The sequence below is a fragment of the Ambystoma mexicanum genome, chromosome 2q (genome assembly GCF_040938575.1).
Source record: "Ambystoma mexicanum isolate Mex_15411 chromosome 2q, UKY_AmexF1_1, whole genome shotgun sequence".
Taxonomy (NCBI): domain Eukaryota; kingdom Metazoa; phylum Chordata; class Amphibia; order Caudata; family Ambystomatidae; genus Ambystoma; species Ambystoma mexicanum.
The window spans coordinates 103,749,722-103,775,826 of record NC_090924.1 but is presented as its reverse complement, the minus strand read 5'-3'; the positions used below and the strand labels follow the sequence as shown (position 1 = coordinate 103,775,826).

General features: G+C 46.6%; 1 protein-coding gene across 14 annotated transcripts in view; it reads right to left on the bottom strand.

The window, feature by feature from the left end:
• The window catches only part of TBC1D24 (TBC1 domain family member 24), a 1,120,122-nt gene that overhangs the window by 158,355 nt on the left and 935,662 nt on the right, over nt 1-26,105 (bottom strand). For all 14 annotated transcript variants that reach the window (XM_069646948.1, XM_069646944.1, XM_069646940.1 and 11 more), the window contains 2 exons: nt 17,910-17,973; nt 17,743-17,838 (listed from right to left, as the gene is read on the bottom strand). In XM_069646948.1, coding sequence (XP_069503049.1) covers nt 17,743-17,838; nt 17,910-17,973 — 160 coding nt within the window. The remainder of the gene's footprint in view (nt 1-17,742; nt 17,839-17,909; nt 17,974-26,105) is intronic.

Genomic DNA, 26,105 nt, shown 5'->3' with positions numbered 1-26,105 from the left:
CGCCGTCTAGAAAAATGTTCCTAGTCCGATTTCTGGTCCTAGCATTATAACGAAATGGTGGACTCTCTTGACCCACTCTGGGCCCTTTTGGCTCTCACCCTGGCACCTCAGGTTGCTTATTCGCCCTCCTCCCGCTCTGAAGGACAACTGCATATGTATTCTTCCTGTGCAGTGCTCCTCCAGGCAGACATCCTTTTTGGCATATGTGGCTTCCGTCCTCTGGCTCCATATGGTGGTTCTACATCTGTAGGATCTGTGGTTCCTCTCCTGCTGCTTTTCAGCGGGTTCCTATTGTTGGAAGTCTCTCGGTTTGGCTGGGTCGCTGCTCTAGAGTTGTTTGCTGTGCAAGAGCCTCCGGGACCAGGCTGCTGTGGTCCGGCTCTCTGCAAGGTAGCCAAGCGTTCTGCGGTCTTCCCTCCATGCCGGGTGTGTAGGCTTCACAACCAGCCACACCTCCCCATAGAAGGTGTGTCTCGTTCCGGGAGCACAGTCACGATCTCCAACCCAGCAGGCTTCTCTCCCAGCCTTTCAGAGCTGTTGGGCTTCTTATCTTCCGTGCAATGAAGGGGTGGGATTTTTTCCCATTCCCTGCCCTGCATACACGAAAGTGCCTGAAAGGGGTCAAAAACCATGTCAGCCGTCGGTACAACAATGGGCAAGTCATTGCACACATTAATTCTCATGTAACCCAACTATGGATGCCTCCTGTCCCCCCTCTGGACACTTTCGTGACCTCTGTGACTCCCTCTCACTCTCTATTCTCCCGTCTGGGCCGACTCATTCTGCAGGGCACACTCTTGATGCTCTGATCTCTTCTGACCTTCCCCTCTCTGTACCTCTCTCTACTCCTCTCTCCTGAGGCAAAGCCACCTTCATCGCTGCCACCCACCTTCTCGGTCATCCGACCCATGAAGCGCGTGTCAGTTGAGGCTTTCGCTGCCACCTTCTCGCTTCCCCGATCCTCCTTCGGCTGACGCCCACCCTGACACAACCCTCTCCACTCTCCATTCTGCTATATCTGATACTCTTGGTATCCTTGCCCCTGTCATGAGAATCCGCCTGAAGCCCAAAGCCAAATGTAACTCCTGGTATGACTCGGATCTCGTCACCCTAAAACGCAAGTGCAGGGTGGCAGAGAGGAAATGGCTTGCTTCATGTTCATCCTCTGACAAACTGGCCTGCCGCCTGCTCCAAAGGCAATACCGGCTCTCCGTTGTCACCATGAAGAGAACCCTTATCCAAGCCCGCATCTCTGTGGCATCTAACAATTCGGCCGAACTCTTTAAAATCTGCAAGGTGCTGGCCAACCCTGCTGCAGTCTCTACCTCTCCTGTCCCCTCCCAGGCCCTCTGCACGGCACTGGCTTCTCGCTTCATCTCAAAAACTCAGGACATCCTGTCCTCACTCTCCTCCTATCAACTCCCTCCCTCCATCTATTCTCTGCTCTTCCTCTGGCCCTTCTGCAGCCACCCCTACTCCCTCCTTCTCTGCCTTTCCACTTTTCTCTGCTGACGAGGTTTCCAGGCAAGTCCGATCTATGAAAGTCTCATCAAAACAGGTTCACCCCTGTTCCTCCAAAACTATCAAGGACCACATCGACTCCCTGGCTCCTGCCCTGGCTGACTTCTGCAATCACTCCTTTGCCGCTGGAGTCTTCCCATCCCCCCTTAAGCACTCCCTTGTGCACCCTCTTCTTAAGAAACCCTCTACCGACCCCTCCTGCCCGGGTAACTATCACCCAAACTCCTTCACTCCCTTCCTGGGCAAGCTCCTGAAGAAACTGGCCATCTCCCAGCTTAATCTCCATGCTGAATCTGTTGGTAGTCTTCATGACCATCAGTCTGAATTCAGAGCTGCCAGAAGCACAGAAACTGCTCTCTGAACATCCGTGAGGACCTGCTCTCGAACCTGGACTCTAACACACTGTGGGGTTTTCATTTTGCTCGATCTCTCTCTCTTCTGCCTTTGATACTGTCAACCATGCCATCCTGCTCAACTGTCTCCGTGATAACCTGGGTATCGCTGGTCAGGCTCTGGCGTGGCTGACCTCTTTCCTCTCCAATCGACCCTCCAAGGTCCAACTGGGGTCCTTCCTCTCTGACATCTGTTTCTCCACCTGTGGTGTGCCCCAGGTATCCAACCTCTCTCCCTGGCTGTTCAACCAGTATCTGGCACTCCTTGCCCACCGCATCGCCGCTCTCTGTCCCAACTTTCAGTACTATGCGGATGATACCCAGTTCATTTTCAGGCAACCCTCAGCCTCCTCCTCTCCTTTCCTCATCTCCGACTGTCTGTCTGCTATCCAGGAATGGTGTGCCGCCAATGACCTCTGCCTTAATGCCAGTAAGACTGAGATTCTACTCATCGGCACACCCAGTCCCTCCTTCCCTGCAGTTCTCTGGCTGGCCTCTCTTGATTCTCTTCCTGCTCCTAACTGCAAGGCAAAAAACCTCAGGTTCACCTTAGACTCCGCACTCTCCTTCTCTCCTCAGATATCTGACGTCTCTAAGAAGTTACACTACCAGCTGCACCTCCTCAGAGGTATTCTTCCTTTCCTCTCCTTCCCCCAGAAGCTCACTGTCTGCCGAGCCCTGGTTCTCTCGAAGCTGGAATACTTTAACACCCTCTATCTAAATCTGCCTGCCTCTACTCTCCGCCTTCTGCAACTCATCCAGAACAGGACCGCAAGACTTGTCCTTGGCCTCAATCCCAGGGACCGTATCTCTCCAGGACTGAAATCTCTACACTAGCTCCCAGTGGCTGCGAGGATTTAGTTCAAAACCCTCGCATTGTCCACAAGGCCTTCTGCGGCCTGGGGCCTAAATACCTTCAACTCTCTCTTCCTAAATATCTTCCTTCTCAAGCTCTTCGCTCATCCGTCTCCAACTCCCTCAGGGTCAGCTGCTTCTCCGTGCAACGAGTTGGGGATAGATCTCTCTCTGCGGCAGGGGCCTCCCTCTGGAACAACCTTCCTGCCTCCCTGAAACTTGAGAACCATCTCTGGTTCCGGAAGCAGCTAAAAACCTTCCTCTTTGCTTCTGCTTTCTCTCCCCCTCCCCCCCGCCTAAATTCCTGACTGAAACTGTACTGAATCTGCAACTGGGCCACTCTCACCGATCTTGGTCCTTGGCCCAGCCACTCTCCCCTTGCACTGCCTCCCTGGCAACTCCTGCACTGCGGGACTGTCGCTGTATCCCTACAGCCCCCCTTCCCAGCACTTGTCTGCACTTAACTTGCACTTGCCACCAGCTGGCCCTTATTATTCTACTAACCCTGTACTGCACTTTTCCCCCTCCCTTTCCCCTTTGCACTTCTCCCTTCCCCTCTACCCATGCACTTGCGCGATCTGAATGACACCTGGCCTAGTAGGATCATTGTCTGTCTTCTCTTGTTCCCCCCTCCCTGCCTCGTCGTGCCTTGAAACATTTGTGTATAGGCGCTTTACAAATGCCATATCATATCATGGGAAACATGGGATGAGGGAGAAGAACAAGTTAATCACCAACTGTAACGTTCTTTTGACTGGATGTTCCTCCCACGTATTCCTGATCTTTGATTAATCCACTTCCAGCTTGCTGGCCTCCGAAACACATTTCACAGTAGAGGGCGCAGCGTGTCGACGTCCCTCGAGTCGGTGTCCCTTGAAGGCCTCCGTATCGGCGCTGACGTCACCATAGGTATAAATAGTTTTGCGCAGTGTCTGTTGCTCAGTTCCGTTTTGAAGTGCTGTTTTTGCCTTGTATGAGATGGTTAATACCCTTGAAGGAGCGTAGGCTGCAACTACAAGGGAAGCTTTACTGAGGGGAAGGATCGGAGGGGCGATAAGGAATACGTGGGAGGAACATCCAGTCGGAAGAACGTTACAGTTGGTAAGTTACTTGTTCTTCAAATGGATTGTGTCCTCCCACGTATTCCTTATCTTTGATAGACTCCCAAAGCAGTAATGTGTAGAGGAGGCGGGACTAAAATTTTGTGACTTTTTAAGAATGCACAGAGTGCAACACAGCTTTCCCAAATTTAGTCTCCTGGCTAGTGGAGGAATCTAGACTGTAGAATTTGGTGAATGTATGTGCAGACGACCATGTGGCAGCCGCACATGTGTCTTTAATTGGGACTCCTCTTTGGAGAGCTGAAGAGGCTGCGATACCACTGGTTGAATGAGCCCTGAGGTGTTGAGGAGGCTTACTGCCAATTTATAGCACTATATAATAGTATAGTCCATATTGAGATGGTCTGTTTCGTAATAGGTAAACCTAACTTATGCCCTGCATACCCCACAAACAATTGGTCTGCTTGCCTAATTCTCGCAAGTCTGCTAATGTAAAAACTCAAGGCACGCCTTGGATCCAGCCTGTGCAATCTCTCTTACTCTTTCCCTGGATGGGGAGGAGGGTAAAATGAAGGTAAGGTTTTTTTTTGTGTGATGTGGAATTCTGAGACCACCTTTGGGAGAAAATTTGGCTTCACTTGAACTACCTTATCTTTGTGAAAAATTGTATGAGGAGGTTTGCAAGATAAAGCTTGTAATTCGCTCACTCTTCTGGCAGAAGTTAAAGCCACTAGGAAGACTGTTTTAAGAGTGAGAAACCTTAATGGACAGGAATGAAGGGGTTCGAATGAAGTACCCATTAGAAATTTTAAGACTAGGTTTAGGTCCCACAGTGCAACTTGAAAAGGAGTTGGGGGAAAGACATTAGTTAACCCTTTCAGAAATTGAATGACTATGGGCAATTTGAAGTATGAAGGCTCCTCAGTCGTGCACTTAAAGATTGACAGCGCGGTAAGGTAACCCTTGAGTGTGCGAACTTGAAGGCCTGAATTTGCCAACTATAGTAAGAAAGATAACACCATCGGTATACTACATGAAAAGGGGTCAATATTCTTATCTCTACACCAGCTGCAGAATTTATTCCAACGGCAGCGGTATAAAGATTTTGTTGCTGGCCTCCTGGCTGAAAGCAACACCTCCATTACGTCATCCGGTAGGTCCCAATCCTTGTATCTCAACCTTTCAGAAACCAAGCGTGAAGGTTGAGGGTCCCGATATCCGGATGGAGAATCCGACCTCTCTCCTGTGAGAGAAGAACCTCTCTTTGCTGAAGACGAATCGGAGGAAATATGGACATGTCTAGAAGATCCGGGTACGTTCTCCTGGCCCAATCCGGGGCAATTAGGATCATGGGTTTCTGGAGGAAAGTGGAAACTCCCAGTCCACCACGAACACGTCCCCTAGAGCTCCTCTCAGGGGAAATTCCCTTGAGCAATACTGATCGCACTTCCGGTAGATACTGGTGAACAGATCCACTTGAGGGGTTCCCCAAAGGGCGAAGATCTCTAAAAGGACTTCCTGAGCTAGTTCCCACTCGTGGGAGACTGATCTGCCTGCTCAGAGCGTCCGCTGTTAAATTCTTCTCTCCGGCTAGGTGAATTGCCGATAGAGAGATTCCTTCTTGAATTGCCCAAAACCAGAGCTGCATTGCCTCTCTGCACAGTGGCAGTGACCCTACACCTCCTCTTTTGTTGAGGAAGTGCATGGCCACTGTGTTGTCCATAATTATCAGGACATTCTTTCCCTGTACTAATGGCAGAAAAGCTTTCAGCGCTAGTCGATTGCTCTCTGCTCCAACAGGTTGATGTGTAGTCTGGACTCCGATAGAGACCAACGACCGCTGCTGGTCAAGTCGTTGGCATGAGCTGCGCACCCCGTGAGTGAGGCATCCATGACTACTGTTATCTCCGGCCATGGTTGCCAAAACTGTTCTCCTTTCAAATTATTCTCCCGACAGGCCCACCACTGAAGGTCTTAAGCCACTCTGTCTGGGATTAGTAGGAGATCTGACATCCTTCCTGAGAATTGTGACTACTGGGTCCTTAGCGCCGGGAGAGATCTCCTTCTCAGGCGAGCCTCTGGCACTAGGAAAATGCAGGATGCCATGAGGATGAGCAACCTAATAAAGTCGAAGGCTGGTAGACGCTGGGCATTTTGAAACTTGGTGACCATCTGTAGAATATCTTAAGCTCTCCCCCCTCTGGTGGCGAGGCTTTTCCAAGGGATGTGTCCAGGACTGCTCCAATGAACTGGAGTCTCTGTGATGGTATCATCTGTGACTTCTTTAAGTTGCGGGAGAAGCCCAGCTTGTGGAGGAAGTGTCAAACATAATCTAGATGGATCTGAGCCTGTTCCGGGAACGCTGCTCTGATCAACCAGTCGTCCAGGTAGGGGTAGACCTGAATCCCTTCCCTCCTTAGACTTGCAGCCACAACCGCCTTTAGCTTGGTGAAGACCCTCGGGGCAGAGGTCAGCCCAAATGGCAGAACTCGAAATTGATAATGAGAGTTGCCAATGACGAACCTCAGGTACTTCCTGTGCTTGTGATGGATTGGCACATGAAAGTAAGAATCCTGAAGGTCTAGAGATACCAACCAGTCCTGAAGCTGTAGGGCCTGAAGAATCTGAGAAAGGGTTACCATCTTGAACTTGTCTTTCCTGAGGAATTTGTTTAATTCTCGCAAGTCCAAGATGGGTCTCAATCCTCCGTCCTTCTTTGGTATTAGAATATAGGAAGAATACCAACCCTTGTTCCTCTCCGCTACAGGTACCGGTTCTATGGCTCCTTTCTCTAGCAGGTCTGAAATCTCGTGCATAAGGAGCGGGTCTGGAAGCTTCAAAGAGTTGTTCCCCGGTGAATGACTGAGGGGTGTGCAGGAAAGGCAGGCAGTAACCTTGGGCAACTGTCTCCAATGCCCAAGCATCTGACGTAATAGCCTGCCATTCTGTCAGATGATGAGTTAACCTGCCTCCTACTGGTGTTTTGTGTGGGGAGATCTCAGAGGGGTTTAGAAGCGGCTGACGCAGATGCTGAGAGTAAAGCAGCACCTGTTGATATGGGCTTGATACCTTTGGCCCGTCCAACACGGGTGAATCGTTTCTGGCCCCTTTGAGCTGGCTGCCCCCTGTTTTTTTTCCAAATGCGGAATAAAAACGAAAGGGCTTCCCCTTCCAGGACGTACCTGAGGGACGATTTGGAGTTTGACGGATTGCAGCTCCAGGTGATTTTGCTGCCGCCTTTGAAGTTTGCAATTTCTCCAGGCTGTCATCAGCTCTTTTGCCAAATAGAGAGGTGCCGCCAAAGGGCATATTCAGAAGCCTGGCTTGTACATCAGGAGCTAAACCAGACTTCCACAAGCACGCAAATCTGCGGATTATGGTACTCGCCACCATGGCTCTGCTGATGCTGTCAGCAGAGTCGAGGCCTGTTTAGAGGGACTCGCACATTGCATCCTTCCCATCCTTGATGTTGAAGAATGCGTCTCGTTCCTCCCCTTCTGAGAGACAGTCAGCCGCTGATGAAGCGCACTCCCAAAGGGTGTGGCTGAATCTCACTAGCGTGCAAGTGGCGTTAATAGACTTAAGTGCCATACTGCATGCTGAAAAGATCTTTTTAGACATGGCATCAAATCTTTTGTCGTCTCGGTCTTGTGGTATAGTGGGGTATGCCGACTTATTACTTGACGACGTTGCTGCCTGCACTACTAAACTCCATGGAGTTGGGTGCTTAGTTAAATATTCACGGTCTGAGGCAGACACCCTGTACTTTGCAGAGAGCTTTTTATTTACTGCAGGGATAACCTCCGGTGTTTTTCCAATTTGCAGTTATTTTCTTTTGCAATGCAGCATGAAAAGGGACTATAGGGTCTCCTTGAGGCCCTTTATCTAAGATGTCTGTAAGATCATCTTGCTGGTAAGAGGGTGCAGGTGTTGTCCACCCCATAAATTGCATAATTCCTGCCATAAGAGCTCTATAAGACATTTTTGCATGCTCTCCAGGTTCTGGTCTGGCAAAATCTGCCTCTGGAGAGGTATCTATGCTACTGGCATCTTGTAAAGAGTCTTGTAGATCTCTCAATCTATTCTCCTCAGAAATTAGCTCCTCGGGAATGGGCACCCTTGTTGTTTGTAACCCAATAGGTCTTTCAATCCAGAGCCCTCCCCTTCCTCATATATAGAGGATAAAGCTCTGAAATAGTCAGATCTTGGATAAGTGGTAAAACCCATTTCCAGAGAAGAAGGAGCCAAATTGGTGGATACTGCTTGGGAAAAAGTTGTGGTCGTCGATGCAGACGTTATAGGTCTTGACAAACCCGCAAATGGCATCGAAAAAAGGCCCGATGTCTCAGAGAACCGGAATCCTACTCGGTGTCGTCGATATTGTCAACGCCACTTTCGACGTCTTGGGCGGGACCTTCGACACCTCTGGTGCCAGTGGCGCAGTTGAGGTTTGAGGCTTCGAGAGCCTATCCTTCATCGGGGTCGACGACGGCATCGATGACAGACTTGTGCGTCGAAGGTACCTTAGACTATGGCGTCGATGACGCAGTCTTATTCGATTAATTTTTGTTTTTACTCGATAGTTTGTGACGCTCTCGCAGGTTTTTGTTTGCCGGGTTCGACGACTCACGGTGTTCTTGTTTTTCGGGTTTTTCACCCGAGGTGTCACCTCTAGGCATCTCCGAGGGGGTCAAGCCGCATTCTGGAAGACCCGAAGCATTTTCTTGTGAAATTCCTCCCACTGGAGAGCTGTGTTTAGTGGGGTAGGTGACCCTTTCTGGGGAATTTGAATATGAAGAAGAGGGAGATCTATGACGCCTCTTCTTAGAGTGTCTCGATCTCGAAGAGTTGTGGGAACTGCTTCGAGATCTCGATTGGGAATGTTTCTTTTGATGGTGAAGAGACTAATGTCTCGACTCAGCCAAGGACAATTTTGAAGGGGTAGAAGATTTAACTGCCTTAGCTCTTCCTAGCTTCCCCCTACGCTCCTTCAAGGCTTTCGCCGTCATGGACATGCAGTCCTCACATTCCAAACACTAGTGCTCTGATCCCAGGCACCACAAAAAGATCCTGTGAGGATCCATTAATGACATCTTTTTACCACAATCTCAACATTTATTGAAGCCGGATGGTGGCGTCAATGTTTCGGACAAAGATGCCATCGTAGGATATTGAGATTTTTCAAAGATTTTCGCTGAGTAGAAGAACCGAGCGTTGAATCTCTGAGGCTTACGAAGCACGGAAAAACAGAACTGAGCAAGGGACGCTGCGCAAGTCTATTTATACCTATGGTGACGTCAGCGCCGATATGGAGGCCCTCGAGGGACACTGACTCGAGGGACATCGACGCGCAGCGCCCTCTACTGTGAACATTTTTTCCGAGGCCAGCAAGCTGGAAGTGGATTTATCAAAGAATACGTGGGAGGACACAATCCAATTCGAAGAACAAGTTACTGACCCCTGGTAACGTTCTTTCGATTGGATGTTCCTTCCACGTATTCCTCATCTTATGATAATTATCTCTCCAGCTTCAGCTGCTTTGGAAAATAAAACAAATTTCAACAGGGGGCGTTGTGTGCTGTTTCGTCTATGTCCCTCGAGGGCCTCCGTTCGACTGTCGACGTCATCATCAGGATAAGTAGCGCACACAGTTCCCGCTGGCTTCAGTTCTGTCCCCCTCCACACTCCCCCGGAGAGAAATTACCAGGCGTACCAAGACCATAGGCTCCAAGAAAGCGTAAAGTGTAAGAACAAGTAAATTAGTTGGCTGGGAGGGGCGATGAGGAATACGTGGGAGGAACATTCAATTGAAAGAATGTTACCAGGGATAAGTAACTTGTTCTTCAAATGGATTGTGTCCTTCCACGTATTCCTCATCTTATGATAGACTCCCAAAGCAGTAATCATTTGGTGGTGGGATTACAAATTAAATGTTGTTCTAATCATGGACCGAATGAAGAACCACTTTTGCAAATTGTCCTCCCTAACTGGAAGATGAATCCAGGCAGTAATGTCTCACAAAAGTGTGAACAGACGACCAAGTGGCCGCTGAACAAATGTCTTTGATTGGGACACCTTGTTGAAGAGCAGCAGAGGTTACCATGTCCCTTGTCGAATGCGCTCTTAAGTCACACCCCTGGAATATCACAACTGCTTCCTAGCCATGGAAGCCAAATGCAGTTGACCCCTCCCACCTTGGTTGGCACAGGCTCCTGATTTTAGTATACACAGGCACCTCGAGGCAGGCAACGGGGGCGGGAGGGGCGGAGGCGGCAAGGGAGAGGTTGTGGATAGGTAGGGGGTAACTGGAAAAAGCTTTAGGGAACTTGCAATTGGATAGGACTGGGGGACACATGGAAAAAACAACGGAACCTGACCATTCAGCATAAACTTGTTTTAAGCCTGGAGGTTCCAAGTAGTCAGTACCCTTCTTAATTAGACTACTGACTCCTTCTCATGCATTCATACCCCTTCACTGAGTAGCAACAAACATAAGCACAGGAAGCATGATTGAAAGCCATTGGTAACTGTGACAAATGTACCCATGTGGAAACGAATACAGGCAACAATATACACCACCCTTGTAATGCTCAAACAGGTGTGACTCCATCTCTCTTACTGTGTCACCTGATCATGGATTGAATCAGAAATTGGTTCGGAATGTAATGACTTGACACAAACACATGACATGTACAAAGCGAGCAGCACAAACAAAACATAGCATTACTTCACGTCATGACACTGATTGCTGCCCCCACACGCTGAGCGTTAGCGTTCCGTGATAACCCAGCTGTATATCTCAGCTTAGTTCATGAGGCTGGTTGAAACACAACGTGCGATTTGAATGGCACGTAGATGGCCCCTGCTGCGAGGGATAGTTCACTAATGATTCCCAGCAGTACGTACCGCACCAAACAAAATGAGGATTAGGCTACTGCATCACAAGAGTTCAACAAGCACTTAACTGAGGCTTGGGTGGGGCTTGCCGGCTCCTCCCCAGGCAGACGTTCTCCCACAACGAACTGACTCCTGCTGTGCTTCTGCTCCGTCCCAGCGTGGAACGGAATGCTGCATAGAAGGCAGCGCTTCACCGCCGAGCCCGAGTTCTGCGAGTTTCACCGCCTGGCCCAGGTCCTGCTTCAGAAACACGCATTATCTGCACTCCTGCTCCCTCCAGCCCATGCCTGCCACACAAACAATCACCAACCGGCAGCAAAGGCCGAGGGACATCTTAAATAGCCAATATGACACCTGCCTCGCTCCTTATCAACTGCCACCCGAAAGCATCATGGGGATTGTAATCTTTTGCCTGATTTTGCACAGAACACATTCTTAGAACTGACTTTCAGGCCAAACAGCCCCTTTTTCCTCACATTTTAGGCCTTCCAGCGGGTCCTTGCCCGCTACTCTAACATTCACCAATAGCCAGGGTGATCCATCTAGCTGTGGTTTGTTTTGTAACAGCTAGAGCCAATTTGGGGCCAGAATAGCCAATGAATGTGTCATTTTGGCAAAACTTTGCCATTCTAAATATGTAAAAACGGAGAGCCCTTTTTGGGTCCAGTCTATGTAATCTTTCCTCCTCCTTTCCCGGATGGGGAGGTGGATAGAACTTTAGTAAAGTGATTTTTTGCAACAAGTGGAAGTCAGAGACTACTTTAGGTAAGAAAGAAGGTTTCACCTTGAGAATACCCTTGCCTTTAAGGAAAATTGTATGTGGAGCTTTACAGGAAAGAGCCTGCAACTCGCTTAACCCACGGACCAATGTTATTGCAATAAGCAAAACAGTTTTGAATGTTAAAAGCCTTAATGGGCATGGGTGTAGAGGCTTAAAAGAAATGTATGTTAAAAATCTTAACACCAGATTGAGATCCCATACAGGGACATCGAATGGAACTGGTGGAAATACATTAAGAAGGCCTTTTAGGAATTGAACAATCAGAGGGATCTTAAAATATGAATCCTCCCCTGAAGAGCACTTGAAAATAGATAGCGATGTAAGGTAACCTTTAATTGTTCCAATCTGGAGCCCCAGTTTTGCCAAATGTAACAAAAAGGAAAGCACCATAGGTGTGTCACATAGAAATGGATACACATTCTTATCCCTGCACCAGCTGTTGAACTTGTTCCAACAACAGCGGTACAAAGATTTTGTTGCTGACCTACTGGCCGAACGCAAAATCTGTAACGTCATCCGGGAGGTCCCAATCCTTGTATCTCAGTCTCTCAGAAACCATGCGTGAAAGCTGAGTGTCTTGACCTCTGGATGGAGAACCCGAGACAAGATCCTCGCTTTGTGGAAGACGCATTGGAGGGCAGATGGACATGTCCAGAAGGTCCGGGTACCATGTTCTCCTGGCCCTATCCGGAGCAATTAGGATAATGGATTCCCCAAACTTTCTCAACCTCCTGATCACGTGAGGAATGACAGGGACTGGTGGAAACGTATACAGGAGTGGAAAAATCGCAGTCCACCACGAACACGTCCCCTAGAGCTCTTCTTGGAAGAAATTCCCAGGTGCAAAAAGTTTGCACTTCCGGTTGACACTGGTTGCAAACAGATCCACTTGAGGGGTTCCCCAAAGGGTGAAGATCTCTTAAAGGACCTGAGCTGTTCCCACTGGTGGGTGACTGTGCTCTGCCTGCTCAGAGCCTCCGCCACCGTGTTCTCCTCTCCGGCTAGGTGAGCCGCTGATAGGGAGATTCCTTCCTGTATTGCCCAGAACCAAAGCTGCATTGCCTCTCGGCACAGTGGTAGTGACCCTACACCTCATCTCTCGTTGAGGTAGTACATGAACACTGTTGTCCGTCATTATCAGGACATTCTTTCCCCGTAGAGAGGGCAGAAATGCCTTCAGCGTTAGCCTGATTGCCCTCAGCGCCAAAGGTTGATCTGCAGTTTGGACTCTGATGGAGAATAATGGCCGCAGATTGCCAGATTGTTGGTGTGGGCTCCCCACACTGTGAGGGAGGCGTCGGTCACTACCATTATCTCTAGCCATGGCTGCCAAAAAGATTCTCCATTGAGAATGTTGTCTTTGCAAGCCCACCACAGAAGGTCCTGAGAGACTCTGCTCGGAACTTTCAGGTCGTCTGACATTCTGCCTGAAAACTGGGACCATTGAGTGCTGAGAGCTCATTGGAGAGATCTCATTCTCAGGCGAGCCTCTGGCACCAGGAAAATGCAGGAGGCCATGAGACCGAGCAACATAAAAAAAATAAAAATAAAATAAAATCGAAGGGCGGAAGATGCTGGGCACTCTGCAATTCGGTAACCATCTGCAGAATGTGTTGAGCTCACACCTCGGGTGGCGAGGCTTTTACTGAGGAAGCATCCATGACTGCTCCAATAAATTGGAGTCTTTGAGATGGTATTATGTGTGACTTCTTGTAATTGAGGGAGATGCCCAGTCTGTGGACAGAGTGGCAGGTTATGCTGAGATTTTCTGGGGCTTGTTCCGGTGAACGAGCCCTGATCAGCCAATCGTCTAGGTAGGGGTAGACGTGAATCCCGCCCCTCTCCTGAGACTCGCTGCCACGACCGCCATGAACTTGGTGAAAACCCTCAGGCAGAGGTCAGCCCGAATGGCAGAACTCGAAACTGATAATGAGAACCGCCAACTGCCAACCTCGGGTACTTTCTGTGCTTGGGATTGAAAGGCACATGAAAGTAAGCACCCTGAAGGCCCAATGATACCATCCAGTCTTCGAGTTGGAGAGCCTAAAGGATTTGGGAAAGGGTAACCATCCTGAACTTGTCCTTCCTGAGGAACTTGTTTAGGTTTCTTAAGTCCAAAATGGGTCTCTGTACTTTTTGGGAACCATAAAGTATGGGGAATACCAACTCTTGTTACTTTCCGCTACAGGTATATCTTCTATTGCACCTTTCTCTAGCAGGGTCAAAATTTCCTGCACCACGAGCGAATCCAGAATTTTTTAAGAGTTGTTCCCCGGTGGATGATCCAGAGGCCTATTTTGGAAAGGAAGGCTGTAACATTGGGTCACAGTTTCCAATGCCCAAGCATCTGAAGTAATGCCTCACCATTTGTTCAGATACTTTGTATGTCTGCCTCCCACCGGGGTCTTGTGAGTCAAGGCCTCAGAGTGGTTTTGAGGTGGCTGAGGGTAAAACTGCTGCTGCTTGAGTTGGCTTAGCACCTCTCCCTCGTCCACCACGAGGGAATCTTCTCTGACCTCTTTGACCGGCATGTCCTCTTCCAATTGAGGAGTAGAATCGAAAGGACTTACCCCTCCAGGGAGAGGAGTCAAAGTGGGGGTTTTGAGGCTGTTTAAATGCGGCGCTAAGGGATTTAGCCGCCGCCTTTAAGGTCTGCAGCTTTTCCAAACTCTCATCCGCCTTGCTGCCAAACATCCTTGAGCCATTAAAGGGCATGTTGAGTAGTCTAGCTTGCACATTTGTTGCAAACCCGGACTTCCTCAACCACTCATATCTATCTGCGTAACACTGTGCTAGCTGCCATGGACCTGCTGATGCGGTCTGCCGTATCCAGACTTGACTGGAGACATTCACCCATTGCCTCCTTAGCATCCTTCATGATTGCCAGGAAGCCGCCTCTTTCCTCTCCTTCTGGGATGCGGTCAGCCGCCATATCTAGGCAGGCCCCCAGGGTAAACGTAAACTTTGACATGGTACAAGTTACATTAGTGGATTTAATGCCATACTGCCAGCATTGTCACCCAGGCATCCACTGTCTTATCATCCCTATCAAGAGGGATGGATAGGTATGCTGACTGCTTGGTAGATTTAGCAGCCTGAACCACCAAACCTTCTGGTGTTGAATGTTTAGTCAGATACTCTGGGTCGCTGCTGGATGGTCTGTATTTTTTAGCAAAATTTGTATTCACTTCAGCTGCAGTTTCTGGTGTCTCCCAATTTGCAGAGACCCTTTTTTGTAATGCAGTGTGAAATTGCAAAATTGGATCTTTCTGGGGACCCTGGGCCAAGATGTCGGTCATGCCATCCTGCTCAAAAGAAGGAGTAGGCCTGCTCCAGCCTAAAAACTCTATAACCTTACTCATTTTTTTATTTTATTTGATATAGCTGAAATGAATCAACTTTTCAAAAATAAAAGATCATTTCTAATACAATATTCAACAAAACATGCACCAATATTTCCAGCCTATACAATTCATAAATGATCAAAAATGCATACTTTTTTTTCCCAGTATAGACGATTCATAAAATGATAAAAATACAAATTTACAAATTACAAACTATATAATATGGAATATGTGTTCCTTCACATCATGACAGTTAAATTGAGCGTATTAAGACAATTAACTACAGCAATTTGAATAGGAGCATATGAGGAGCAAACTATATGAGCCCATCTCTGCTTATCATTCAGAGAACTGACATATAAACAATGTTTGGAAAAGTGTGTAACTCTGGCCATAATCAGATCAGGGCAACATATCAAGTGTTCTAAAGTTTCTTTGATCTCACCATCTTGAGAAAACCGACAAAAATTATGGGACTGAGGTAGAATTTTCCGTGTTGCAAGAACATCTCTTGTGGGCCACAAATTAAAGCGAATGCAAAGAAAGCCCTGACGAAATTCTGGGGATAGAGAACTTAATAAATAAGATTCCAAAGCACAACACTTCTTCGGTGGGAATCTACAATTATCAGTGTTTTTATAAATCAGACATATTCGTCTAGTTTCAATCCAATCCATGCAATACATTTTTTCCTTTGCTTTGTATGGGTTACAAATGAATAAGTCAATAGTGACATCTGCATGCACCATAATTCTGTAAACCTCTCAGCCAAGTTACAACAAAAGAATGTTGCGTAGAAACAAATAGGAAGACAAGAATTTCAAGAGCATATTTAGGTCAGTAGAAATTAAACATTTACGAGACAGAGTGCACAAACGCCAATGATAGAGCATGTGGAGTGAGACAGTGCCTAATTCATAACGAATCCAAGTCACCGGGGAGGCCTGGGGTAAATGCAAAATGGCTTTCCAATATTTTTTTTCCAGCTTATCCAAAAATGAAATAACCTTACTCATTAGTCTCCTATATTAGGAGTCAGCATGTCCAGTAGGATCTGGTTTGCCAAATTCTAACTCGGGAGAGGCATCTATCCCACTGGCGGACTAAAGATTATCATACAAGTCCTTTAATCTAGACTCATCAGAGATCAGTTCATCTGGCACATTAGAGGTGCCAAATTGTATGGTGTGTTATCATCTAAAGGTTGTTCATCTTCATAGATGGCTGATAAAGACTTTAAAAAGTCTCTTTTAGGCAAGTGTTTGAAAACCTTTTCCTGGACTACCACTGGCTTTGACAATTTCGAAGTAATCGTCGACAATGACTTTGAGGTCGGGATTGCCTTTGTTGGTGTAGACTTCGATACTGGTGTCGACGGCTCCGATACCGACAGTGTCAGCGAAGGCGTAGACGTTGTCCACTTCTTATGTTTCTTCGACGGAACCCTCAATGGGCTGGGATCCTGACCTCTTTGAAGGCCTTGACGATTTCTCGTCAGATCTAGAACTGGTTTATGGCTTGGTTTTGAAGATTTTGTCTTTGACTTCCCTTTGTCATCTTTTTGCAGATCGACAGTGGCATGGACTTTCTGCTTGTCCTTCGAGGGGGTCGAGGCTGCATTCTTGAAGATTTTTAGCATTTCATTACGAAACGCATCCCACTTTGCTGGTGAGTTCGATCTAGTTGGACACTTGATTAACTCAGCCGAGGAATCACTGGAGGTCGAAGGTGACCTACAACGCCTTTTCTTGGCCTTCTTCGAAGACAAAGAATGGCATGCTCGACTTCTCGATCAAGACCGTTTTGATTTTTTACGTCGCAGAGAATCCCTCGCCTCATCAGTCTTTCTTTTTGAACTCTTCGAATGAGACTTCGAAGGCAACCTCCCCACCGCCAATTTACCTTTAAGCTATCTGAGAACCTTTTTGGTCATCGACTGACAGGAGCCACAGTCGTCGGTACAGTGACCGTTACCATGACACCACAGACATATGTGGTGGGGGTCAGTGATCAACATCTTCGATCCACGGTTCTGGCACTTCTTGAAGCCCCGTCTTAGGCGTTGATGAAGCCGACGGTGAAGACATTTTCAAAACAAAAATAACTATCAAGTTCACAGGAGACCCAAAGCGCTCCGTAATTCTCTCAAAGCGTTAGCTCGGATAAACGGAACTGAAGCCAACAGCCGCTACATGCGCTACTTATATTGATGATGAGTCCACAGTCGAACGCAGGCAATCGAGGGACATCGACTCGACGAGATGGCACACAACGCCCCTTGTAAAAAATACATACCGAAGCAGCTGATGCTGGAGAGAATTATATAAGTTGAGAAATACATGGGAGGACACAATCCATCAAATGATATTTATCCATATTTAGGGATTGCCTATCCTCAAAGGAGGAATGTCAACCCCAGTGGGATCCTGCATGCCCTCTACCCTGGGGGGTGTTAAGCTGAGCGGGCTCGCCTCTAGTCCAAAATGGGTGGCTCCCCCTTGGGGTGAGGGGAAAAATTCCTTGGATTCGTAACAATATGCTGCGAGTTTAAAAAAGATTGCAACAATCTAGTGCTGGGGGATCCTGCTCTGATAGAGCAGAACAAAGTTGATTATATCACGTTTTTTTAAGAAAGATGGTAGATATCTTTGTGTCTATGGTAAAAACATGACCCATGTTAAATGCATTAGCTTTATGGGATTAGCAACATAAATTCAAGTCCATTCTTTCAAACATCACCACATCTTGCATTAATTAACATGTAAGCTTAATCTCTTACACCAAATCTCTACCCCAAACAAAGATGACTAAGCACTCATTTTCTACCCAGCCATACTCTACAAATCTACAGTCGGTCTTCCAGGAATACGAAATAGTTGTAACTGACTTACTCTAAAGACGAAGCACTCTCCTGTACCAAAGAAGCTCAACTTGTTACCACCTCTTTTACGCTGATCCCAAGCAGTTGATAAAAAAGCTCCACACACCTGCAAGAAAGACATCATTATTTTTCTATATCAAAGTTTAAAGGTAACAGCTCAACTTTAGTTACACCCACCTCTCTGGCTGACGTCTTGATCAGGAGAAGAGTTGGTTCATGCTCCTCGCAGAGGGAATAAAACCTAATTGATGCAAACACCAAATGTATATTACAGTGTTAATACCACATCCTATAGGTAAACATCACAACCAACAAGCAAAGATTAAGACCATAACTTGTGGCAGATGTATGTAACAAAGTAGTGGGAAAAGCATTAAAGACAGGAAAAATATCTACTATAATAAATGTGAAATCACTATAAAAAAACACCACACATGCAACCATGTTGTATCATTTGTTTTAACTCAAGGGCTTCATTGTTATTCACAGAAACCTAATCACTTATCAGTATGTCAGATGGGCTAATACAACACTAAGCACAACTACAGTTTTCATCCTCCAAATCTTCATTTAAACTGGAGGTTGCTAAAGTAATTTTTATGTGCATGTAAGCATGTGTTTAAATATTAGTTGAAAAAAAACTTTACAAGAAGTTAGGGTTTCTACCTGTAAAAAAATCTCCAAACTGCTGTAGTGATGAAAGCTACCTATTTTTTAAAGCGAGTTATGCAATGTAATGTGGGTTAAGATTTAATTTTCAGCATGCAGGACTTTGTTCAGATTGCGTGTTTGTGGTAACATCAATGTAGTCATTTCCACTATTTATAGACTACTCCTTATAGGTATGATCTTAACTTCTTCAAGACAAAAAGAAAAGAAGTTTGCACCTTATTTCATTGTTTGTGCTTATGTTATCCGTATCTTTGGTCTTGTCCAAATACATCCTGTTAGTGGCCATATATGCCCGAAGGCATGTTGGACAAAATCCAGTAAATGCGTTTTCTGTATTTACATATGGCTCAGAAGAACAAGGTACTTACCAACTGGTAACAATCTTTCGATTGTATGGTCCTCCAACGTATTCCTCATCTTTGATGATGTATTCCATCCAGCTTCAGCTGCTTCGGAAAAAAAAAATTCGGCAGAGGGAGCCGTGCGTCGATTTTGTCGAGTCGATGGTCCATCGTGGGCCTCCGTCGAGGGTGACGTCATCGGGTGTATAAGTAGCACGCGCGGCGCCCGTTGGCCTCAGTTTTGTTTTTCCCCCTCTCATTATCGATTTTACACTGTGTAGACTGTGCCATAGACATGTATTTGCCTTGCGAGAGTTGAAATGGCAAAGGCTGGGAAAAATCTACAGAGGGGTAGGTTGGGAGGGCGATGAGGAATACGTTGGAGGAACATCCAATTGAAAGAACGTTACCAGTTGGTAAGTAACTTGTTCTTCGAGTGGATTGTGTGCTCCAACATATTCCTCATCTTTGATAGACTCCCAAAGCAGTAAGGATAATTTTTATGGAGGGAGGGAGGGATGGATTAGATTTTTTCAATATCTTCAGATAGCTGAATATAGGACTGCTGTACCAAAATGTAGCTCCTTAGATTGGGAAGCATCTAGGTTATAGAATTGTGAAAAAGTATGCAGCGATTTGCTTCACAAATGGACCTTATAGGAACACCTCTTTGCAGGGCTGTAGACGAAGCAATGCCCCTGGTGGAATGAGCCGTTAGACCTTCTGGTGGGTCTTTTCCCGCTAGTCTGTAGCATTCCGAAATGCAAAGCACAATCCAGCGTGATATTGTCTGTTTTGTTACTGATTGACCCAATCTTTTTCCTGTGTAGCCAATAAACAGTTGGTTGTCCACTAAGCCTAGAAAGCCTAGAGATATAAAAGCTTAAACCTCTTTTTGGATCCAACTTGTGTAATCTTTCCTCCTCCTCACATAGGATGGGGTGGAGGATAGAATGCATGTAACACAATTTTTTGATTTAAATGAAACTCAGATACCACTTTTGGTAAAAGCGAGGGTTTAACCTTCAACACAACTCTGTCCTTATGGAACACAGTATAGGGTGGCCAAGAAGACAGTGCCTACAATTCGCTCACTCTTCTTGCAGATGTTAAAGCAACTATGAAAGCAGTTTTCCATGTCAGTAATCTTAATGGACATGTGTGCAAAGGCTCAAAAGGAGCACACATTAAGAATTTTAGGACCAAATTGAGATCCCAAATTGGCACTTGAAATGGGCGAGGAGGAAACACATTAGTGAGTCCTTTTAAGAATTGTACTATCAAAGGAATTTTGAAGTGGGAGCATTCTTCTGACGCGCGCTTGAAGATGGAAAGCGCCACAAGATAACCTTTAATGGTTCCAACATTCAGACCTCTATGTGCTAGGGCCGAAGAAAGGACAGTACTTCCGGAATAGAACATAGAAAAGGATCGACATTCTTTTCTCTGCACCAGTTGCAAAACGTTTTCCGACAGCAACGGTACAGAGACTTTGTTGCTGGCCTTCTTGCCGAAAGCAACACCTCCATAACATCATCTGGAAGGTTCCAATCCTTGCATCTCAGCCTTTTAGATACCAAGCATGAACGTTGAGCGTTTTGACCTCTGGAAGGAGAACCTGACCCTCCATTTGAGAGAGAAGGTTCTCTCTCTCTGAGGAAGACGTACTGGAGGACAGATGGACATGTCTAGAAGGTCCGGGTACCACGTTCTCCTGGCCCAATCCAGGGCAATTAGGATCATGCGGTTCCCGAAGCATCTCAGTCTCCTGATGACCTGAGGAATGACGGGAATCGGAGGGAACGCATAGAATAGTGGGAAATTCCACTCCACCACGAACGCTTCCCCGAGGTCTCCTCTCGGGGGAAATTCCCTTGAGCAATATCTTTCGAACTTCCGGACGATTCCGGTCACAAATAGGTCCACCTGAGGGGTTCCCCAAAGGGCGAAGATCTCTTGAATGACTTCCTGAGCCAGTTCCCATTCGTGGGACACCGTGCTCTGCCTGCTCAGAGCATCTGCCGTCATATTCTCTTCCCCGGCTAGGTGAATGGCCGTTAAAGAGATTCCTTCTTGAATTGCCCAATACAAGAGTTGCATTGCCAATCTGCACAGAGGTAGTGACCCTACACCTCCTCATTTGTTTAGATAATGCATGGCCACTGTGTTGTCCGTCATTATCAGGACATTCTTCCCTCTGACAGATGGCAGGAAAGCCTCCAGCGCTAGTCTGATTGCTCTCAGCTCCAGAAGGTTGATGTGTAGTTTGGAGTTCGCTGGAGAACAATGACCGCGGATTGTCAGATCGTTGGCATGAGCTCCCCACCCCTTGAGTGAGGTGTCCGTCACTACTGTGATCTCCGGCCATGGTTGCCAAAAGGGTTCTCCCTTAAGGATATGTTCCCTGCAAGCCCACCATTGCAGATCCTGTGCTACTCTGGCTGGAACTTGCAAATGATCTGACATTTGCCCTGAAAATTGGGACCAATGAGCCCTGAGGACCCATTGATGGAATCTCATCCTCAATCTGGCTTCTGGCACCAGAAAAATGCAGGATGCCATAAAACCGAGCAACCTGAGAAAAATCGAAGGCTGGTAGATACTGGGCATACTGGAATTGTATTACCATCTGCAGAATGTGGTGAGCTCCCTCTTCGGGAGGTGAGGCTTTGCCCGAGCAAGTATCCAGGACTGCTCTGAAAAACTGGAGTTTCTGAGATGGTATCGTGTTCGACTTTTTCATATTCAGAGAAAACCCTAGTTTGTGAAGGAAGTGGCAAGTTTTGGACAGATGTTCCTGGGCTTGTTCTGCAGAACGTGCCCTGATCATCCAATCGTCCAGGTAGGAGTAGACGCAAATCCCCCCCCTCTCCTGAGACTCGCTGCCACCACTGCCATCAACTTGGTGAAAACTCTTGGGGCAGAGGTCAACCCAAAAGGCAGAACTCGAAACTGATAGTGAGAATTGCCAATCGCGAACCTCAGGTACTTTCTGTGCTTGAGATGGATTGGCACATGAAAGTAAGCATCCTGAAGGTCCAATGATACCAACCAGTCTTGGAGTTGGAGAGCCTGAAGGATCTGAGAAAGTGTGACCATCTTGAACTTGTCCTTCGTGAGGAACTTGTTCAAGCTTCTCAAGTCCAAGATGGGTCTCAGTCCTCTGTGCTTCTTTGGTATGAGGAAATACGGGGAATACCAACCCTTGTTCTTCTCCGCTACAGGTACATGTTCTATTGCACCTTTCTGTAGCAGGGTTAAAATTTCCTGCAACAGGAGCGGGTCTGGATGTTTGACAGAATTGTATCCCTGCGGGTGATTCTGAGGTTTCTTTTGAAAAGGAAGGCAGTAACCTTGGGATACTGTTTCCAGGGACCAAGCATCTGAAGTAATGCCCCGCCATTCTTCCAGATTCTGTGAGATGTTGCCTCCCACTGGGGTCTTGTGGGTCAAAACCTCAGAGTGGTTTCGCGGCAGGTGCAGCAGCGGCTGAAGGGACAGTTGCCGCTGCTGGAGCAGATCTAGCACCTTTTCCTTGCCCTCGAGGAAATTTCCTTTGCCCTCTCTGACTGGCCTGTCCCCTTCCTTTCCCAAATGAGGAATAAAACCCCTCCAGGAAGATAAGCCTGTGCAGGGTCGTTGTTGAGGTTGTCATATAGCAGCACCGAGTGATTTTGCCGCCGCTTTGGAGGTCTGCAGCTTCTCCAAATTTTCATCCGACAAACAACCCTGATTGCACATCCGGTGCAAAACCTGACTTTCTTAGCCACGCAAATCTGCGTAGCACCATAATAGATGCTATGGACCTACTGATACTGTCAGCTGTGTTCCCCCGAAGCCTCCTTTCCATCCCTTAATATGGATAGGAACCCTTCACGTTCCTCACCTTCCGGGATGTGTTCAGCTGCCGCTGACATGCAGTCCCACAGGGTATATGTAAATCTTGCAAGCGTGCATGTTACATTTGTGGATTTTAAAGCCATGCTCCCGGACGTAAAAAACTTTCTGAACCATGCATCAATCTTTTTATCATCCATATCTGGGGGAAATGTAGCGTATGCAGCATTTCTAGTAGAGGTAGCTGCTTGAACTACCAGACAGAGATGGGTGTTTACTTAAGTATTCGGGATCTGAGGTACAGGGTCTATATTTTGACACATACTTCTTATTTACTGCCAGAATAGATCCAGGGTACCTTCCTTTGTAAGGCTACATGAAAAGGAAGTATCGGGTGTTGCTGAGGTCCTCCTGAAAGGATGTCAGTCATGTCATCCTCCTGATAGACAGGTGAATTTCTACTCCATCCCATGAATTCAGTTACCCTGTTCATCAATTTTCTATAACCCACATCAGCATGTTCAGCTGGGTCAGGCTTTTCAAATTCATATTCTGGAGATGTATCCAGACCATTTGCTGACTGCAAGCACTCATAAGTCTTGCATCTTAAATTGAGGGTCAATTAACTCCTCAGGGACTTGTTTTGTACCAAATTTAACACCCGCAGGTGAAAGCTCTTCTGCTGATGAATCTCCTTCAGATATGGAGGACATGGTTCTAAAATAAATCATGTCTATTTTCTGGATGAAACACCTTTTCAGATGGCATAGACTTTGACATTGGTGTCTATTTTGTCATAGGAGTGAACAAAGACGTCGACAAAAGCATCGATGGCATCGCCGTTGTAGTCATTACTCTCGACATTGTCGAGGTAATTTTCGACACCGTCGAAGGAATTGTCAACCCTGTCGAAGGAGTTGTCGAGACCATTGACACCGTCGAAGGAGCCTTCGACACCGTCGACTGTGCACTCGACGTAACCTTTTGGGTTGGGTCATCGACACCTTGTGCTCGACTGCCTTCGAGAGGCGTTTTAGACGAGGCCTTTGATGGCGTATGAGAGTCTGATGCCATTTTCTTGTGTGCTACTTCCGATTTATGCACCGTTAGGCTTTTTGTATGAGGAGTCTGGGAAGATTCCCTGGACGACACCCTCGAGGATTTTTTGTTGGATTTTCTCGTCTTATATCTTCCCCTGCCACTTTTTTTTGAGCAGGGGCATGGCCTTCGTTAGACTTTTTTGAGGGGGTCTGGGACGCATTCTCAAATTTCTTTAACAGTGATGCTCTGAAAGCTTCCCACTTTCTTGGGGAGTCATGTCTCGACGGACATGTTATGATTTCCTCAGACGACGTCGAGGAAGAGGGATTCCGGTGTCGTCTTTTCTTCACCTTTTTAGAGGAAGAAGAGGACTTCCTGGATCTACACCTTGACCTAGTTTTTTGTGACGTTTTGCTGAAGACTCAGCCAAGTCTTTTCTCCCTCTCGAAGAAAACTTTGAGGATTCTTACCCCACCGCCAGTTTACTTCTTCGTTCTTTTAAGGCCTTATGGGTCATCGACTGACAGGAACCGCACTCGTCTATACGGTGGTCGGAACCGAGGCACCAGAGGCAATTCCGATGGGGATCAGTTAGCGACATCTTTCTCCTACATTTCTGGCATTTTTTTTAATCCAGTCTTCAGTGTGAAAGGATTAGATTAAGACGACATTATCGTACGAACTGAAAAGCCGTTTTCTCGGTCTGAAGTGAAGCTAACGGAAAAACGGAACTTCGGCCAACGGGCGCACTCGAGGTATTTATACAGCGGATCACGTTGTTGCTCGACGGATGCCACCGAGGGACATCGACGCTGCAGCCTCGACTGGAGCGCCCTCTGGTGGAGAGAGAAAAAAATTCCAAAGTAGCAAAGCTGAAGGTAAGGATATATCTAAGATGAGGAATACGTGGGAGGCCACAATCAATTCAAAATACTCTGTTGGGTGGGAAAGGAGGTGAGGGGGAAAAGAGATAAGGGTATATGCATGACATTTGAGATTTGTTTTAAAGCTTATTTAATTTGAAAATTATAATTTTTCTTTACAGGCACTGGTTCTGCAGACTGCCTTGAGGTATGACAAAAATCAAAAGTTTTGAAGATCATTTTGAGAGTGATTGTCCCAAAAAGAAAAATGTACTCCTAGTCAATGCCCTTTCCTCCATACGTTATGGGTGTGGGTCCCAGGTGGACGGGATCAGCACATTTACACACCAATAACGCCATTAAATCAAAGTGACTTGGAATGTACACAAGGTCCATAACACAAGACAAGTGACTTGGAATGTACACAAGGTCCATAACACAAGACAATTTTTAAAAACAAAATGTTATAGGATCATGTTATGTAAAATGGGAATTATTCGAGCTTCATCGTCTTCATCATCAAGAAAGGTATATGAGTAACAGCATACTAATTTAGGTGATCTTAGAAGATTTCATCTCGGTTTCTCTTTTGTATTTTAAAGATTTAATTACAGCCAAAACACAGGCTAGTGGATTGTTAAGAACCATTGAATTGCGCAAAAATGTCAAATTGTGTTTTGTGTCAAATAAGACGACCTTAAAATATGCTTGCCAGAGTCATCTGATATCTGATTGCTCTCTTCTGTCTAGAACCCTTTCATCTCAGATGGCCTACATAAAAAGAAAGATCGGGTAATGGGCTAAACAATGCCACCAACACTTGAGTGGGGAAACATTTTCACAGAAGACAGCAGTGATATAAGAGCACTGGTCCAGGTTCACAGTATTGTCAGCTGGCAAAGCCAGGATACAAGCATTAATGCTTTGGTTACACAGTCTTGAATTTGGATACTTAAATCATCTCTCCAGGCTAAAACATGATGCTCATCATTAGGGGTGGCTGCCTAGGTCTTACTACCCCTATCTGAAGGAAAGGATTTCTAGACCTTGACCATACTGATACTATGTTAGTTGTTATAGCAATCACTATCTGTTGCAAGTACACTGGTGATAAAAGCACCTGTTGTGCTACAAAACAAAGTGCATATACATGCAGGCTTAGCAACGCAAAGCATTGGCCTTGATGGAACTTGGTATTGTAATCTTGCATATGAACATACATCTCTGCAGCGAGTACAGCTATCTTCTGATCAATCGCGGCACTCAAACCTATTCATATGCATTTCAAAGTTGGCTATTGGACATGATCAATTTCATCCCCCCAGAAAAGTGGTAAAGGTGGGATTTGTGCAATAGTGAACATAGACAGGATGTATACCACAGTGAACACAGAACACATTACCGGATGACTTGTCACAGCAAAATGTACTTGTCAGCAACTGACAAGCAATAGGTTTGGAGCCTCAGTAGCACGCCATAAAATAAAATATCCTGAGGTGTGCATAATGGGAACTAACTTCTCTAGAACAGGCAGCCTTGTGGGGCACACCCTCCAAGAAGGCGGCCCAGGAGAAAGGGCAGCTTTCACCGTCTCATAAAGAAGTCTCTTCAGGCAATGT